The 19,818-nt window shown below is 39.3% G+C and overlaps 1 protein-coding gene across 1 annotated transcript; it reads left to right on the forward strand.

Annotated features, from left to right (window-relative positions):
- Positions 1–1,169: 1,169 nt before the first annotated feature.
- On the forward strand, positions 1,170–8,213 carry Adam21 (ADAM metallopeptidase domain 21). Its single transcript, XM_013115383.2, has 2 exons — positions 1,170–1,382; positions 5,631–8,213. Exon 2 carries the CDS (start codon positions 5,798–5,800, stop codon positions 7,904–7,906), a length of 2,109 nt encoding a protein of 702 aa, XP_012970837.1. The 5' UTR covers positions 1,170–1,382; positions 5,631–5,797; the 3' UTR covers positions 7,907–8,213.
- The last annotated feature ends 11,605 nt before the right edge of the window (positions 8,214–19,818 follow it).

Genomic DNA, 19,818 nt, shown 5'->3' on the forward strand with positions numbered 1-19,818 from the left:
GAGGCCATCCAAGACTAGAAAGACTCTCAAAAAATAACTCAAAAAGCTTGTATGTAAAACAGATGACAGTGGTTTATTAATTTTTTTTTTTGGTTTTTCGAGACAGGGTTTCTCTGTGGCTATGGAGGCTGTCCTGGAACTAACTTTGTAGACCAGGCTGGCCTCGAACTCACAGAGATCCACCTGCCTCTGCGGTTTATTAATTTATAACACAAAAAAATGAATATAACATTACAAAGAGTGTTAGGTAATGTCTAGACTAGAAAAAGTTTTGATAATGGAAATGAAGTTTCATCTAGATCTTGGTCCACAAAGTTGATTTGTGAAGAGTGATTTGATAATCCAGGCCAAGGCGATGGCATAAGCGGTGATCAATGTGCTGTTCTTTGCTGCAGTTGCAGGCAATGAAACGTGAACCACACAAACCCACGTGGAGTTTATTGGGAAAAAGAGGCGTAGGTGTTGGCCAGCTGGGAACAGAGATGGAAGGGGGAAGGGTAGAGGAAAGAAGTAAAGAGAGACAGAGACACACAGAGAGGACAGAGAGAAGAGGGAGACAGGACAAGTCCGGTCTGTCCCAGGAGAACAGCAGCAAAGAGAGGAGAGCTGGAAGGAGAGAATGGAAAGAAAGGAGCAGGAAAGAGAAGAGAGCAGAAAGAGATGAGTGGGCAAAAAGACCATTAAGTGGGAGGGGTCTTTCTTTTAAAAGGTTCCTTTGCACCTTTGTGCAGACTCCATGGAACCCTGGACTGGCCAGGGTACTGCCTGAATGCATTTGGCCAGGTGACAGGGACAGGCCAGCATAATGCCTGAATCTCCTTATTCAATGACCCCTGCGGGGGAGGGATAAGATCCTGGAGTAAAGGGCAGTCCAACCCCAGTCTCAATGAGTTCTGAAACAAAGCTGTATAGGAACAGTGGGGTCAGAGCAAGACATTCTAGAGTTGGGTGTTCTTTATAATTTTGTTCTTTAAAATATCTCTCTCTCATTTTTGTTCCAATATAGACCAAACCCAGAACCTTGTGCTTGCTAGGCAAATACATTGCTATGGAGCTAGATCCCTATAGTTTCTGTTTAGGTAGAAGTGAAAGATCCTTGTTGCTAAGCAGCTAAATCTAGAATTTAGTGATGAAATAGACAAAGGGGGTGACGGAGGGGCTGCATTTCCTTGTTCTGTGTGACTACAACTATAAACTTCTGTTGACTTATAGGGATCATCTGACAGATAAGGCCATGGAAACGACTGTTTTCTGCTGCTAAGTCATCCATCCAGTTTGACTCTGTGTTTAAGTTGGTACCTACAATGTTCTACTGGATAATATGAAATTTCTCAGTTTTTGTTTTTCTTTCTTTTTTAAATACGTGACTGACTTAAGCACAGGTAGGAGGTAGAGGGTGGGGGTAGCCAACTATTGTAGTCTGGGACTAAGGGCACAGCTATAATGGAGGACGACTTTTAAGTTTTAAAATCAGGCTAGATCTGAGCAAATTTGGGTGAACTGATTGAATATCTTAATTGCCAGTAAAGAGCCCATAAAATAGAAGATGAAGATACAAAAGAAGTAATAAAAATTGATAGACCCAGTCCCCAAGTAGAACAGAAATACAGTATGGACCGGAAAGTATGGAGCTACTACCTGAATAGAGGAGAGGGGGTTGGTGAGCTGATTCAGCAGGCAAAGATACTTCTACACAAGTCTGATAATCTGGAAAGATCCTCATATCCTGTATGGATGGGGATAACAAACTCTGTGAAGTGTCTTCTGACCTCCATATGCACGCTGTGGCATAGTGACTACCATAATAATAACATGAAACATGAATCTAGAGGAGAATCACTTCTCTGCTAACATTGCAATGGTGACTCAGATATAAGAGAGATGAGTAGATTCAGATAGGCTTAGAAAGATAAAATCTTGAAAACCATTTCTATCTTTGAATTTTTACTATCAAGAGTCATACATTCAACCTGCCAATTCCTATTTGACACACTATGCATGTGAGTGTGAGAATCAATGGGGACCTTCCAGGGATGCCCTCTGATAGTTCTATTACTTTCTTTAAAAAAAAACTACACATCATGACCAGCTAAACTAATGCCACAACTCTAAATGGACCAACCCAGGTCATCAGGCTTTCATACAGGTGCCCATTTAAATGATAGATAGGGCATGGTATGCTGGAGTGTTAGAAAAGGGAGAAGAGCCTGTGTGTCTTGAGGAATTTGAAACAGTGGTAAAGTTACACAATATGTGAAGGAATATGCTTGCTAGTCTAACAATGTTGAAGAATATAGACAACTGTGGCTGAACTTCACATCATCAATAGTAGAGTGATATTCCATTGGTTTTGTCTCTGAAGTTCTAGGAGGGACAGCGGAGAGTCTTCTGCAATGGTTGTATTTATTTTCCTCTTGTTGCCTGCTCTAAAATTAAGCTCAAGGATAAGGATTGGTGGGATTTAGGTCCACATTGTATTGTTGCCTGGGGGACCAAGCTCCAGCAGCACAGGGCTCAAAGGGAAATCCACAGAGTCAGTAAGTACTAGACTTTTTACCTGAGGGGATTAGGGGAAAAGATACTCACATACTCTCTTGATGGTGTTCTTCTGTGTTCTTCATTTTGTGTTATATATTTTTTCTTATCTTTATCCAGAAATGTCCCTTCTGTTGATGTTTTCCTTCTCCTTCTATCTCCCTTGATGTTCTCCTCCTAATCCTCCCATTCTTGATGCTGTAATTTAAGAAAAGCAGTGCTCAAGAGAAAGATGCCATGTGACAGGGTTCAAGCAGAGGGTTTTTTTTAATTAGGGAAAGGGATCGTAAAAAGGGGGAGGGGGGACCAGCCTCTGGAGATAGGAGCATCAGGAATAGGAGAAAGGAAAGAGGAGAAGAGAGAAGAGGGATAGAGAGGAGAGAGAGAGAGAGAGAAAGAGAAAGAAAGAGAGAGAGGATGATGGGAGTTGGGCAGGGTCCTTTTAAAAGGGAACATAGTGAATATGCACATGTGGTGCTCTTAGTGGCTGCAGCTGAGGTCCCTGAGGTCCTGGTCAAAAGGGTCCAGGATCTTTTAGGAACTCCAATGGCAATGATACTTTCAGGCTGAAACAAACTAGTATCTATGCAGCAAACTGAAGAGAGATTAAAAAAATTTACACTCAGAGTGTACTTGGTTAACAATTTAGCTTTACTGTGTTATCCATGAGATGAGGATGGGTTTTCTCCACATCAACTTCATGGACAAGATTCAGAGCGTTAAGGAGATTTGAATGAAGTATCTAGGAAAATGAAAATAACAAGGTATCAGAGGGTCTGAATGTACATTGTATTAATGTCTCTATCCCTTAGATTGGAAAGTCAGAACACATGTTAGTTCAGCTTGTACATACCCCCTTAAAATTTTTGATAATTTCATTGTTGGGGATTGTTTTTGTAAATAACTTCAATGAAGAAATAATGAGTTTGACAGGATCTATGTAGTTTGTAGTTTCTCCCATACAATGTGTATTGTAAATAGGTCTATTAGTTACATTTCTGCCACTATAACACCCAAATAATAAAACTTACAAGGAGAAAAGAGTTATTTTAGGTCAGTGTTTTCTAGGTTCCAGCCCATGATCAGGTGACTGGCCTCTGATGGTCAGATGCAAATGGTGAGAAATTAAAGGTAGAATAAATCCACATCATTACAAGTTGGGGAGTGGAACTGAGAGAAGACAAGCCAGGCTTTCCTAGTTCCCATGCAGGCATATCTCCAATGAGCCAGAGACCACATCTTGGCTCCACCTTCAGAAGGTTCACAGCATCTCCTAATAGCACCTCCATAAGATCATAAGATCTAGAGATATGGATCTCTAGACATGCTCAGCATAGAAATTCTAACTGTAGGGTATTAGAGAGTTGAAGGCAAGAGACTGAGAGACATGAGACCCAAGGAGAGGTGAAAAGTACTCAGGTTATCTCCGAGCTTGAGGAGTTTATATCAGAGTAAGGTAGAGATAGAAGGATTAGAATTGTAAATTCCTGAGGGTATAAGAAGTGTGTGTGTGATACAAAGAAATGGAGTGGGGTGGAAAAGAGATTATAGCTTTGAGAATTACTTCATTGCACTTTATACTGGGGGAGCTAAAAAGCATTCCTCATTCTGCTACAATAGTTATTATGTGTTCCTGACAGTTTAGAAAAAAACTTTCCTCTCCAGAACATGTTCTTGGCAAAGAGATAAATACATGTATTATCCAATTTCAGAAATCCTCTTTTTGTTTATGAGGTATATTTTGTGACTTAAATTAAATGTGTTATGGAGCCTCTTTAGGGTGTTTCTGATGGTCTTCAATGAGGACCCCTGAAGCATAAACTTTGTTAATCTCACATCAATCTTGTTTGCTTCAATGGGCATTATAAACGTTGGTTTCCTTCTCTTGTTTTCACATAGGCTTGGTGGTTCTTATTCTCGTTTGTGTAAGTTACTTGAAACTATGATGAAATCTTGCAACTTTTTCTCAGAATTACAAGATAACTTTAATTTATTCAATATAAAACCTTGCACACAATCAGAGACCCCATAAAGCTTATTCATATTGCTATTATAAGTTTCTAAACTTAATTGATAATATATATATAATTGTCTATATTTTGATTGCCCTCTGTCTGGCACAACATTCTATACTTTGCATTCTCCAAATACATAAATCCTTTTTCAATGACAGTGAGACTGTATGTCAGGTGCAGAAATTCTCCATTTTCAAGAGTATATGTTTTTGAAAAAACTGGGACTCTTCCATAGCAGTCTTAAAATACCATCCAGGCAGTGCTTGGAGGTTTCAATTGCATATGTTCTCATTTTCCTTCTGTAGACATTCTCTCTTGACATTGCTATTTTCTCTAGGTAACTGATAACACATTCTTCCCATATACTTACAGGAGTTTCATGAATTTTCCCCTTGTTCTTTTTTTTTGATAATTTTTTCTCAATATGTTTTTATTTAAGTGAATTTTCTCCTTCTAAAATTATAATTAAAGATGAATTCATTTTAAGTAACATTAATTTATATTCTAAGGTGTTCACCACATCTCTCTACTTTTTTATGGTTCGTAGAAATACATTAGGTGTTATAGATGATGTTAAAATGGATGAAAGTTATGAACTCTGTAGGTAAGGACTTTGCAATGTGCTACATTTAGATAGAGGAGAATTCAATGAGGAGACAGCAAATAAAGAACTCTTCATGTAAATCCTAAGACTAATACTTATATAGATTGTTAATTATTTTCCATGCCTCCACTTTTAGTCATCAAGTGGGACACTATCAATAGTTATGCAAAGACACCCAAATGTAAACTAATACTATGTTAGACAAATCAAGATATAAAGTCACTCTGTTCCTAATTTTGCTTTAACTTTTTATTAGGGATGTTTTCATATTAACCAAAAGGATTAAGCTAATTGTGTGAGTACTTGTCTTCAACCTTTGACAGTTATCAACGAATGGGCAATATTATCTTCTCTACCTCACCCCAGAACTCTTCACTCTATTTATTGAAACCAAACCCAAAACCATTGCCTAATACATCAATCAGTATTTTCCCCTTGACCGTCTCACCTTATCCAAGAATTCTTTTCACTTTCAGCACTACAGCTCTGATGGTCCAACTCTGTCAGGACACCATCTCTAAATGTCAGCAGCACTCCCTGATCAGCTCCCGGGGAAGAACCAGGACAGGAGTGTCTCATACCCACTCTTTTTCTGCTCTGGACAGATGGCTTCATAACATTAGATGCAGATGCTAAAGCACTCATGAGAGTCACCCTTTTGCTGCTCTACCTTAAGGTGTTTCTGTCTCCTAATGTCCTCCCACAAACTGGGTCCATTCAATACCTCAGCTCTCCAGAAGTGGTCATCCCCCTAAAGGTGACCAGCAGGGCCAGAGGTGCAAAAAATTCAGGATGGCTCTCCTACAGCTTGGTATTTGGGGGCCAAAGACATGTTGTCCACATGAGAGTCAAGAATATGTTGGTTTCTACTCACTTTTTTGTGCTCACTCACACAGAGGAACATGCCATTCTCAAGGATTACCCCTTTGTCCCTAGTGACTGTTACTATCATGGTTTTGTAGAGGGGGCACCCGAATCTTTAGTTGCTTTCAGTGCCTGCAATGGGGGGTTTCAGGGAGTGTTACAATTCAATGGCTTCTCCTATGAAATCGAACCCATCAGCCACTCCAGCACATTTGAACACCTAGTTTATACATTAAACAATAACAAGATACAATTTCCACCTATGATGTGTGGTTTAACAGAGAAGAGGATGCCGTACCAACACTTAGGACTTGAAGATGCTGAGAGGTCAGCTATGAAGCAAAATTCTGGAAAATCGTGGACCCGCACATGGTTTCTGGAGCTGGCTGTAGTGGTAGACTATGATTTCTTCACTTACTGTCAACGCAACTTGTCAAAGGTTCGAGAGGATGTGGTTCTCATTGTTAATATGGTGGATTCCATGTACAAGCAGCTGGATACCTATGTGACTTTGATTGGCATTGAGATCTGGAATCGAGGAAATGTTTTCCCAATGGAAGACATACAACAGGTCTTAGAAGACTTTTCTAAGTGGAAACAAATAAGTCTTTCTCAGGTACCTCATGATGCAGCCCATATTTTCATTAGAAGTTCACCTATAAGTGTACTAGGTATAGCCTATGTTGCAGGAATATGTCATCCTCCTCTTGACTGTGGGGTTGAAAATTTTCAAGGAGACTCCTGGTCCCTTTTTGCTAACACTGTGGCCCATGAGTTAGGTCATACTTTTGGTATGCAGCACGATGAAGAATTATGTTCTTGTGGGGAAAGAGGTTGTGTCATGAGTTCTTTCAGAGTACCAGCAGTGAGATTCACCAACTGCAGCTACAGTGATTTTATGAAAACTACTTTAAACCAAGGAATTTGCTTGCACAATCATCCAAGACCAGAGAGAGTCTTTCTGGTGAAGCGCTGTGGGAATGGTATGGTTGAAGAAGAAGAGGAGTGTGACTGTGGATCTGTACATGAGTGTGAACAAGATCCCTGTTGTTTGTTGAACTGTAAACTGAGGCCTGGGGCTGCCTGTGCTTTTGGCCTTTGTTGCAAAGACTGCAAACTCATGCTATCAGGGGAACTCTGTAGACCAAAGGTCAATGAATGTGACCTTCCAGAGTGGTGCAACGGAACATCCCACCAGTGCCCTGAAGATGGCTATGTACAGAATGGAGTCTCCTGTGGTGTCAGTGCCTACTGCTATCAAAAGCAATGTAATGACCATGACCAACAATGCAGGGAGATTTTTGGCAAAGGTGCAAGAAGCGCACCTCATGACTGTTACAAAGAAATGAACTCACAGGGAAACAGGTTTGGCCACTGTGGCACAAACGGGACAGTATACCTAAAATGTAGAATGTCAGATATTTTTTGTGGGAAAGTTCAGTGTGAAAACGTGAAAGACATTGTCCATCTCCAGGCTCATTTTGTTTTGCAGAACACTTATGCCAATGGTGTCACCTGCTGGAGTACTAATCATCATCTGGGGTTGGGTGTACCTGATGTTGGTGAAGTGAGAGATGGAACCACCTGTGGAGCAGGAAAGATCTGTGTACACAAGAAGTGTATCAGTCTGTCTGTGTTTTCAAATGCCTGCCTTCCTGAGACCTGTAATAGGAAGGGGATCTGTAATAACAAGCATCACTGCCATTGTGACTATGGGTGGTCTCTGCCTTTCTGCTTGCACAGGGGCTATGGAGGTAGTATTGACAGTGGTCCAACATCTCCAAAAAGAAGTGTCAATATTATTCAATTGTCAATAATTGTAACTGTTTTTTCTCTTCTAACTTGTATGCTAATAGCCAGACTTTATATACTATATATATATCATTGAATACCTCCTGGTCCCAAAGAGACTAAGGCTTGTATGCCTGGTTAAGAGGGTACATCTAACTTACTATCCTATGCATTCAGTTTGGCAACAAAAATATTATTGCATGTATGACTCTAAGCATATTTCTGGGAGTTTGTAGGAAGATGAGAGTATCTTCCTCTTCATCAGTATCAGAAATATTGTCATCAGGTACAGGTTATTCTTAATGTGATCTTGGCTGTTGTTCATTATCTCAAGCATCAAATAAAACTTGAGAAATGATAATATCTAACCCACACAACTGCTTGGATTTTATTTAGTAAACAAAAGTTAAGAGTGAATCTTTGTTGATTGTTGTTCCTTTCATTAAGTCTCATGACATGATGGGAAATGGTATTCTGTGTATGTTTCTCTTATTGGTTGACAAATAAACTACTGATTGGTCAGGCAAGAAGATAGGTGGGGCTAGGAGATGAGGAGAATTCTGGGAGGTGTAGGTAGAGGAGGAGTAGCCATATAGTAAAGGAAGGAGTAAAAGGTACAGACCCTTCTCTGATAAGATAAGACCATGTGGAAATACATAGATTAATAGAAATGGGTTAATAATTAAGACAGAGCTAGCCAATAAGAAGTCCTAGTCATTGGCCAACCTTTCATAATTAACATAGCATCTGTGTGTTTATTTGGGGACTCAAGGTGGTGGGACCCAGCTGGGACAAAGAACCAATCATGACAAAATGGCTCTGGCTACGTGAGTTGTAAGAACTTCCATGTAGAACCTAACAAAAACTTAAAAATGGATTTTAAAAACAAAAGAACAGAGGCAAGCACTGTTTCCTGGTAGCAGCATTTATTTGGGTGAGCTCTGTTTGCCGGGCATTCTCTGAGACAAGTGGAGGCTTGTGCGTGGCTCCTTTAAGAGCGGTTTCCTGATTCAGCATAAGCACCAAAAACCTCCACACAGCAGTTTTAACAAACAATCAAGCGATGTTGACAAACAGATGAGACTTGTGTGGCCAGAAAAAGATAAAGATTTACAGTAAAGAATGATTCAGATGAAGAAAAACCTCTAAAGGGTTTACAGTGTGTTAAAAAGTACATAGGCTTGGGAGAGAAAAGAAAAAGGTAAGTAGTTTAACAAGGAATAGAGTAACCAGTAGTGGTGGCACACACCTTGAATCCCAGCACCCAGGAGGCAGAGGCAAGCGGATCTCTGTGAGTTCAAGGTCAGCCTGGTGAACAGAGTGAATTCCAGGACAGGCAAAAGTACACAGAGAAACCCTGTCTCAAAAAAGGAAAAAAAAATGAAAGTAAAAGAAATAGAGTGATAAAAGAGCCACGTAAAGATGGAAAATACACAGAGAGTCTGGATATTGTATGCTGTTTTGTTGTCTTTAAATTGTTTGGTTGCTAAGGAAAGAGCTACAATTGCTAAAATCCATTTGATTATAAATGCTGCTGAATTAATCCAACCTATATATTTTAAAAATGCATTAACTTCAAAATTTAATTCTAAAAACATGCTACTTTGGAAAAGAGATTTTATTTGTGTTTCTACAGAAAATGAAAAGCTGTGCATTCCTTCCAGACTAATATGGTTTGATGAAACAAGACCTCCTGAAGCAGTGGCCCATATGATCTGTGACGATGCAACCTCACAGACCACTACAGCCAGGATTTGGCAAGGATCCTGGGTTCTTCTCAGGATCCCTATGACAGCACCTCCAAACAGCAGGAAGTAGTTTGGAAATAATGGTGCTCAAAATCCCAAATATTGTTCATAAATGTTTGTTTTAAATTTGGTTGGTTATAAATGATTAAGGATCACAACCAATCTCTTTTTAAAGGGAAAAAGGGGAATACGATATAGAAATTAATACATGGTATTGAAATGGATTTTCATTTATTGATACAAATTTAAGGTCAATTTTGTGATATGCATATTTCTCCTATTGTTTAGTTATGGTATTTATACAGCTCATTTAAAAATGTAATGTACAGAGACAGCTTACCTAAACAAGGGTGAACACATGGACCCCAGACTGAAGACTGAGGGGCCAGCATGGGACTGATCCAGACACCCTCCCACCAAACCTGGGTGACAGAGAGGAGGCCTTGGCAATCTGTGGGTCCTTGGAGAGAGGAGCAGTATTTATTCCTGGCATACAGAAGGACTCTGGGAACCCATACCATGTGGAGGGATGCTCTCTCAGCCTGGACACATGGGGAAGAACCTGGGCCCTTCCCGGGATGATGTGACAGACTCTGAAATTCCCTCATGGAGGCCCTTGCCCTCCCTGTGGAGCAGAGGGGGGATTGAATGGGGGTGAGGGGTGAGGAGGAATCGGGGATGGGGAGGAGGGGAAGGAGTGGAAACTGAAAGTGACATGCATAAAAAGTTAAATAAAAATATATAAAATGTAATGTATAATTAAGTACAGATTATAGATAGTTACCTATAATAGTCAGAACTTATAGTTAGGTTAGTTAGGTTTTCTAGATAAATAAAGATATATTTCAATTGGATAGGTATTCTTCAAGCCTTTCAAAGACCTACAGAAAATAACATTTAAAATGGTTTAGGGTTTCTCATGACAGTGAGAAACAACTGCTCCTGGCAATACCAATTACTTCAGAGAGGAAAATGGGCATTGAAGAAATTCATTATGAAGTTTCCTTTGACATGGCAGAGATAGCCATTTGGGCAAGAAACTGCTCTTGTCTGGACTGTTTGACTGTATGTTGTATAGATGAACATACAGATCCTCAGGAAAGTGACTTCTGAATTTGCCAAAACAAGGTGGGTTCCTGTTTCATGGAAGAGTCTGCCAGACTTTCTACAGGACACAGAAAAATGGCTGACAAACTGCCAATGCAGGTGGACAGTTTAAAACTTCCTGCTTCACTGAGAAGTCTCTCAGACACACTGTGGCCTTTGGCTGAAGATGGATGCTCCAATGCTACAGAGGTACTTTGGAAGACTGTCCAGGTAGCGAAATGCCTGTCAGTTCCAGAGTTTACATATTATCCTTCTGTGGTCTTTGACAGAGTTGAAGATAGATAGTTATGGTTATGATTACATTAGTTATGATGAAAGATAAGTTACATAAAACAATAGACTCACAAAAATAGGACATATAATAGGATATTTTCTATCAGTTTTGCCAAATGTTAATGAACTAAATATTGTAATTATAGTTCTTGCTTAATAACTGTTTTGTCATATGTAATTTGACTATGTTAAAGTTAAAACCTTTCTTTTTATTTAGATAGAAAAGAGGAGTATATGTTTCTCTTGTTGGTTGACGAATAAAACACTGATTGCCAGGCAGGAAGATAGGTGGGGCTAGGAGATGAGGTGAATTCTGGGAGGTGGAGGTCGAAGAGAAGTCGTGATGTGAGTCCAGGAAGACGAGCATCAGGTGTTCTCTGGCAAGATAAGACTATGTAGAAATACATAGATTAGTAATTATGGGTTAATAATTAAGGCAGAGCTGGCTAATAAGAATCCCAAGTCTCTGGCCAACAGTTTTACAATTAGTATAAATCTCTTGAGTATTCATTTGGTGCAACAAGGCTGTGGGACTGGGCTGGCAGGAAAGAGCGCTCGTAACAATGGCCTTGTTTTCCACGTGTCTGATGGCCTGGCTTGTCTATTCTCTTTGCCATTATCTGGCAGTTTAGGAACCCTATTAGAGTCTTTCTGTAAATGTATATAAGTCCCATGGCACAGGATTGTTTTTAAATGTTTTTTTCATTATGTTTTTCTGCACACTGCCCAATTCAAGCACATTCAAATGAAGTGGAATATTAATTGCATAAAATATTAAATTGGTAGAAAAGGATATATGTTTACTCCCTTACTAACCTTGCTTTGTGTCCTAATATGTGGTCAGCTTTTGTAGAAAGTTCCATGGGCTTCTGAGAAGGGTGTGTATTATTTAGTGTTTGGTGTAATGTTCTATAGAAATCCATTTGATTAATATCACCGAACTCCAAAATTTCTGTTTAGTTCCCCCCCAAATGACATGTCTGTTGGTGAAATGGGGTATTGAAATAACTAGTGATTGCTATGCTGAGGTCAGTCTGTGATTTTAGGTCTCAGCATGTTTCTTTTACAAAACTGGATACCACATAAAATATTAATGAAATCATGAGTAAAATTTCCCAAATCTAGGTAAATAGAAGCCTACCCAGATTCAAGAGGCACACGAAACATCAAACATCCAAGGCAACAGCAACAACAACAAACTCCCTATATTATCATGCATTGTATTACAGTCAGAATATTAAATGCATGGTATAGTTTTTTGTTTGCGTTTTACTCTTTGGAGGCCTGCCACTCAGTTCCCAAATAAATATTCTGAGATTTATTCTTGCTTCTGAATGAATGTTTGGCTTTGGCTTGGCTTGTTTCTAGCCAGCTTTTCTTTTTTTTTCCTTTTTCTTTTTAAAGATTTATTTATTTATTACATATACAGTGTTCTGCCTACATACCAGAAGAGGGCACCAGATTGAATTGTAGATGGTTGTGAGCCACCATGTGGTTGCTGGGAATTAACTCAGGACCTCTGGAAGAGCAGTCAGTGCTCTTAACCTCTGAGCCATCTCTCCAGCCCCTCTAGCCAGCTTTTCTAACTTAAATTATCCCCTTTCTCTTTAACTATTTTTCCTCTGGGCTTTTTACCTTTCTTTATTCTTTGTATCTTTCTTTCCTTCTTACTCCATGGCTGGCCTTGGTGTCCTCCTCTCCTTCTCCTTTTCTCATTTCTTTCTCACTTTTTTCAAGATTTCTCCTGTTTATCTTTCTGCCTAGCAGCCCTCCTTACACTGAATTAAACCCCTGGAACCCAGTGACAGAGAGGGAGGAGTGATGAGCAAAGGGGTAAAAAATGGTCTAGTGAAACCAACAGAAACAGCTGCTCTGAACACGGGAGAGCTCTTGGACCCCAGACCGACATCTGGGAGGTCAGCATGGGACTGATCCAGAACCCCTGAATGTGGGTGTCAATGAAGAGGCCTGGACAATCTATGGGGCCCTGGGCAGTAGATCAGTATTTATCCCTGGCATACAAATAGATTTTGTGTGTCCATACCCCAAAGAGGGATGCTGTCTCAGCCTGGACTCTTGGGGGAGGGCCTAGGTCCTGCCCTGAACAAAATGACAGACTCTGGAGATCCCCTATGGGGATGGGAGTGGGGATAGGGTGGGAGGTTGGGGGTGCTGGTGGGAGGTGCGGGAGAAGGGGAGGGAGAGGGAGCTGGAATTGACATGTGAAGCAAGTGTGTTTCTAATTTAAAAATGTAACAATAATATAAAAATATTAAAAAATAGGTTTTTCCTGTTCAAATCAGATCTTGATGAACTTTGACGGTATCCAAAGCTTTTCTTCTCCTGTAGAAACTAAGGAGAAACTCCTACCCCAAGGTAACACATATCCTGGTTTCCATACTGAGGTCAATACATCCTTGAGGCAAACTGGCTGATTTAGCTCAGAAGTTCTCTCTATTGGTCCATGTCTTTCTGCAGCTCTTTTTCCTGTCTCATTATCACTAAGAAAGTTTAAGTTTAGTAAAGCATTATGTAATCTGTTTTGGGGGTTCTTGGTTCCCCCTGCCTGTTTATAGATCATTTCCTTCAAAGTGTGATTAGAACTCTCAACAACTGCTTGTCTTGTAGGATTGTGTGGTATGCCAGTAACATGCTTTATGTTACAATGTTTTCAAAAAAACTGTTTCAATTTACTGGAGACATATGCTGGAGTATTGCCTGTTTTTATTTGTGCAGGTATACCTATAACAGCCATTACCTCTAATAGTTTTGTAATAACAAAATCAACACTTTCAGAGCTCAGAGCAGTTGCTCATTGAAATCCTGAAAATAAGTGTATTATATGGTGTACATATTTCAATTTTCCAAATTCTGCAAAGTGAAACACATCCATTTGAGAAACTTCATTTCTATGTATACCTTTATGTTTACCACTGCTGATAAAGGAGTTTGGTTATAGAAGAAATAAGTAAGACATTTTTTGCTACTTCCTTAGATTGTTTCCAAGTGATGGAAGAATCCTTTTATAACCCTTTGCTATTCACATGATGTTTTATAAATGAAATTCTAAGGCCTCCAGCACACTTCCTAGTAATAAATGATCAGTTTCATTATTGCCTTGTGCTTCAGGACCTGGCAGACCAGATTTTATATATATATATATATATATATATATGTATATATGTGTATATATGTGTGTGTATACATATGTATATATAATCTCTTGTAGTTATATAAACAATGTAATTAATTCTGTATCATCAGGAATAAATTCAGCAGTTTCAGTGTATAAGACAACTCTCTCTTCATATTGAGAGACGGTTACTATATTGAAAAGTTCTGTAAAATCCGTAAGCACCATGAGAATGGCATATAATTCTGCCCTTTGTACAGAGTTATAAGGGCTTTGAACCACTTATATTTCCTGATTTATATCCTTTCAAACCTGATTTGTTTGCATCAGTGTAGAATGTAGGAACCCTAGAGATTGGTGTTTTCCTTACAATTCGTGGAAGGAGTCAAATGATTTTCTTTATGAATTTTATTCTCTCACTTTTTGGATAATTGTTGCCAGTCATTCCCAAAAGGTACTGCAAGTTCTTTGCCAATATTCATTATCTTTCCATAAGGAGGAAATGTCGTCATTAGTTAAAGGTACTATAATTTCTGTTGGGTCCATTCCTGTCAGTTGACAAAGTCTTAATTTTGTTGTTAAAATCAAAGCAGAGCCCGATGTTGGTGGCGCACGCCTTTAATCCCAGCACTTGGGAGGCAGAGGAAGGTGGATCTCTGTGAGTTCGAGGCCAGCCTGGTCTGCAAAGTGAGTTCCAGGACAGCCTCCAAAGCCACAGAGAAACCCTGTCTCGAACAACCAAAAAAAAATCAAAGCAGAACTCTTTTCTATATATATTTTATTTTTTTATTCTGTTTCTGTGGTAGAAATATCCATTCTAATATGATGTCTTCCCTCTGCATCAAAATCCATGAAGGGTATTCCCTAGATGGTGAAATAACCAGAATACAGTCTATCTTTGGACCCACATGGTCCACATGTGCCTCTAGTATTCTTTTTTCTACCCATTCTAATTCTTTTTCAGCTTCAGCTGATAATATTCTTGGACTATTTAAGTCCTTTTCTCCTTTTAGGGTCTTTTAAAAATTTTTTAGATCATGTCCTTCTACTCCAATAATAGTCTGTAACTGGCAAATATCTCTTAACAATTTTTGAAGATTATTAAGAATCTGATATCGATCCCTCCTGATCTGTACTTTTGGTGGTCTAATTTTCTGTAGATCTATTTTATATCCTAAATAATTGATAGAATCTCCTCTTTGTATTTTTTGGGGGCAATTTGTAATCCCCAGCGAGGTAAAACTTCCTTTACTTTCTCAAACATTTAAGTTCTCTGCCTTACAATCGGCCAATACTATATCATCCATATATTGGTAAATTATATATTTATTATTATTGTGTAAACTGTTTATGAATTATTTCCAGTGGTTTTTGCACAAAATATTGTCACAGGGTGGGGTTACTTAACACTCAATGTGGCAAAACCTTCAATTGATAACTCTTGACCAGCTGAGAATTATTGTAAGTAGGCTCTGTGAAGGCAAATTTTTCCTTATCCCTTTCTTGTAAAGGTATAGTGAAGAAACAATCTTTTAAATCAATAGCTATTATAGGCCATTCTTTAGGTATCAGAGAAGGCAAGGGCATTCCAGGCTGTAGAGAGTCCACTGGCTGAATTACTTTATTGATGGCTCTCAGGCCTGTAAGCATTCTCTATTTTCCAGATTTCTTTTTAATAACAAATACAGGAGAAATTCTAAGGGCTGGTAGATTCTTCAATATGTCCAGCATTTAGCTGTTCCTGAACCAGATTTTCTAGAGCCGCTAACTTCTCAGAGGTCATAGGCCATTGCCCCACCCAGACAGGTTCATCAGTTAGACACATTAAAGGTAGGACTTTTGGTTCCTCTGTTAGTTTGGCACTTGTATTCTGTTTTTGTACAGCCTGGATATCTGGTGTCTGTTTCATATAGTACCTTACAATATTTTTTCCACAACCATGAGTTTGTTTATGGTTCATATCTGATACTGGAGGAATGTTAATCTAGGTATTCCATTGCTGCAATAGATTACGACCCCACAGATTTATTGCTATGTCAGCTACATGTGGCCTCAACCTTCTTCTTTGTCCTTTTGACCATATACATTTAACCCATTTCATGCTTTATTTTACCTGACATAGGGTTCCAATCCCTAAGAACTGAACTTTTGCTTCCTGTAGAGGCCAACTTGGATGCCAAGATTCTTGAGTTATAAAGGTAATGTCCATCTATTCCTGTGTCAAGAAATCCCACAAGCATTCTGTTAAAAATTTGTACTCTTAGTTTTGGTCTTTGATCATTTATAGAAGTCTGCCAAAATATGCATTTTTTTTGTTTTCTCCATGTATGTTTGATTCATCCTCGTATGGAACCTTGCAACCCAGCAAGAAAATCCCAGTAAAAAGAAAAACTCAAAGCTTTAAACTAATTTCCACAGGCATGTGCCTGTAAATCCACAGCACACAAAGAGCACGGCAAAGTACCGACTTTTCCTGGGACAGGTCACCGTAACTGTAAACTCAGCGGCTGGAACAAAATATAAAAGCCTTGGGCTGTACTACTAGCCACGTAGGGTGGTTGCGGGGACCCACCCAAGCACACATTGGGATGCCAATTTAAGGTGAGGATGTAATTATTCACTAGATCCAAGATAAAGGATAAATGGATGTTTATTGAGAACAATTAGACAGAAAAACACAAAGAACCACTGGAGTGCTTCTTTGCTCTTCCTGCCAGATTGGCTGACCCACTAGAAAGACCGAGGGAAGGAAAGCCACACCCCAAGCTTCCCTCCTTCTGCTTTCATCCACCTGAAGCCGCACACAAATGGGTGTGGCCACCATTACAAGTTCACAGACCAGAAGCTTACAACAGGTTTGGGCTGTGAGGCACCCAGCCCCATGATCTGAGTAACTACTAGGTTTTCAGGTATGATTTGGTATTGTTTTATTTCAAAGTAAGCTGTTTAATAAATTCATATACACATACATATTATGGCTCTGTTCCTCTAGACATCCCTGACTAATACAAAATATGGTACCATGAATGGTTCTTGAAAAAGAAAATTGTAAACCTGAACTTCTCTAGTGGGCTGTGTATTATCTGGAGGGGCTTCTTCAATTGGATATGACCTATAACTAAGACTTTTCTGGTAACACAGAGAACAATGAAAATCCAGGGTGAACTACTTGAACTGTACAGTATAAATGCATTTGATACTTGTGGTGTTGTAAATGAAAAATGTTCACCAGCAGTTCAGATATTTGCAGCTTTGGAGCCCAGCTGGTGGAGCTGTGTTGGGTGCTAGTGCAGCCTTGCTGGAAAAAGTACATCACTGGGGTCAGACTTTGCCAGTCTATGACCTTGCCCTACTTTCAGCTTGCTCTCTGGTTTGTGTGTTATGGTTGAAGGTGTGATCTCTCAGCTTGTTACTTCTCCTGCCCACACCTGCCATTTGCTGCCTCTATGTCATAATGGACTCATTCCTCTGGAGTCATAATCCTAAAATAAATCCTTCCTTCTGCAAGTCGCTTTTGATCAACACCAAATGCTTTATCACACCAACATAAAAATAACTAATACATCCCCCACATTGGGTGTGTACATCAACAATTCATGCTCAAAAATGATTATATGAGATTATGCCTGAGCATTCCTGAAGGCACAAACAAGTTACATGAAGAATTGCCCAAATACCTATAATTCTTACTCATGTTACAATGCCTTATGTCCCCAAGTATCCACCTCTGGTTTTAGGGAGTATTCTCTATGATAAGATGGATGAGGAAGAGATGAGTAGGGCCGTATTTTCTGATGCTTCTGCAAACTATGCAGGTACCACACAGAAAATGACAGCAATGAAGGTCACTGAAGAAGGAAATCTTCACAGTGGTACTAAGTTCAGGCAATACACATGGTTGCATACCTTGCTTGGAAAGAGAAATGATCAGATGAGAGATTATATAATGATCCTTAGATTGTTGCCAATGGTTTGGCTGGGTAGTATGGGAATTGGAAGGAGCATGATTAGAAAATTGGTAAGAAAGACATTTGAGGAAGAGGTACACAGATCTCTCCAGATGTAAAAGGACACAAAGATATGTGTAAATGTTCATCAAAATGTGACTGCAGAAGAAGGATATGGCTCTGGGGAGATGTCTCCACAGTTGAGAGCTAAATTTTTTCTTATGGAGGACATAAATTCATTTCTCAAGTACCCACATGGTGGCTCATAATCACACACAGCTCCAGTTCTAAGGAATTCAATGCCAATGGCAGAGATGGTGGTCATACGTGGACTTGGTAACATGAACTTTCATTTACTAAAGATGACTTAGTTATGGTTTCTATTAAGTTCCAGACCAGCAGCAGAGACCAGCATGAAGCCTTCAATATGATACCATTCCACATGGTGACTTGCCATCTGGTGGTAGGTTGACTACATTGGACTACTTCCTTCCTGGAGGATACAGTGCCTCCTCAGTTGTGATTCATCTTTTGGTACTATTTAAAAGTAAACTGAGTCAGCAGGACATGCCTTTAGTCCCAGTAGTAGGCACTTGGAAGACAACAGGAGATGGATTTCTGTGAGTTCAAGGCCAGCCTGATCTACAGATAGAGTGCCAGTATAGCCAGGTTACACAGAGAAACCCCATCTCTTTCAAGATAACAATAAATCAAACAAAACAAAACAAAAAAGTAAGTTGAGTCAATAAATCCTCATATATACATACTCATTGGTTTTGTTCCTCTAGTGAACGTGGCTAATACAGGAAACAATATTCACCTTTCTAAAATAACTCTGAAAAATCAATGATCTCCATTCATCCATCAGAAGACATGGACTAGCAAACTGGATTACAAAACAGATTTCTTTTTTGCTGCCTCCACATTGCACACCTTAGGGTAAAAGAATGCAAAACAATGTATTCCAAGCAAATGGAACCAGTTAACAAACAGGTGCTAGTCAGTTATCTCACAAAATAAGCTTCATGGACAAGATGGCACAGTGGATAAAGGCATTCGCTGCTAGTCATGAAGATTTGAGTTTGATTCCCAGGATGCATATAGTGGAAGAAGAGTAGTGACTCCACTATTTGTCTTCTGACCTCCATACATGTGCAAGTGCCCGCACACAAATGCCACACATTGGCATACAAAGTAAGTACATAAAAATCCAATAAAAATTAGCAAGCAATAACAACAATAACAAAGAAAACAGGCTTCAAACTAGTTCTTTTTTATTTGTTTTGTCTCACTATGTAATGTTAGAATGAATTTTCTGTCACATCAGGTCCTGCTGCCCTTCTCTGCCCCAAAGAAGCACATAGACGCTATATGAATTATAAAGTTGTTGGCTTGAGCTTCTTATTAGCTATCTCTGTCTTAATTATTAACCCACTTCTATTAATCCATGTATTTCCAGTGGTCTTGGCTTACTGAGGAATGCCGGACCTGCAACTCCTTTGCCTGCTACATGATGACTGTTCAGTGTCTACACAGAGAAGAGAACGATTTCCTGTTTGTCCCTGCTTTTATCCTGATTCTGCCCAGTTACATCACTTCTTGGTTGGCAATCAGTGTTTTATTCAGTAACCAATAAGAGAAACATATACACAAGGACCTGCTCCATCATCTCCTCTTTTCTGTCTAAATAAAAAAAGGGTTTTCACTTTAACATAGTAAAATTATACATAGCAAAACAGTTATCAAGTAAGAACTGTATTTACAATATTTAGTCCATTAACATTTAGCAAGATTCAAAGAA

The sequence above is a fragment of the Mesocricetus auratus genome, unplaced genomic scaffold, assembly GCF_017639785.1.
Source record: "Mesocricetus auratus isolate SY011 unplaced genomic scaffold, BCM_Maur_2.0 Super-Scaffold_15014, whole genome shotgun sequence".
Classification (NCBI taxonomy): Eukaryota; Metazoa; Chordata; class Mammalia; order Rodentia; family Cricetidae; genus Mesocricetus; species Mesocricetus auratus.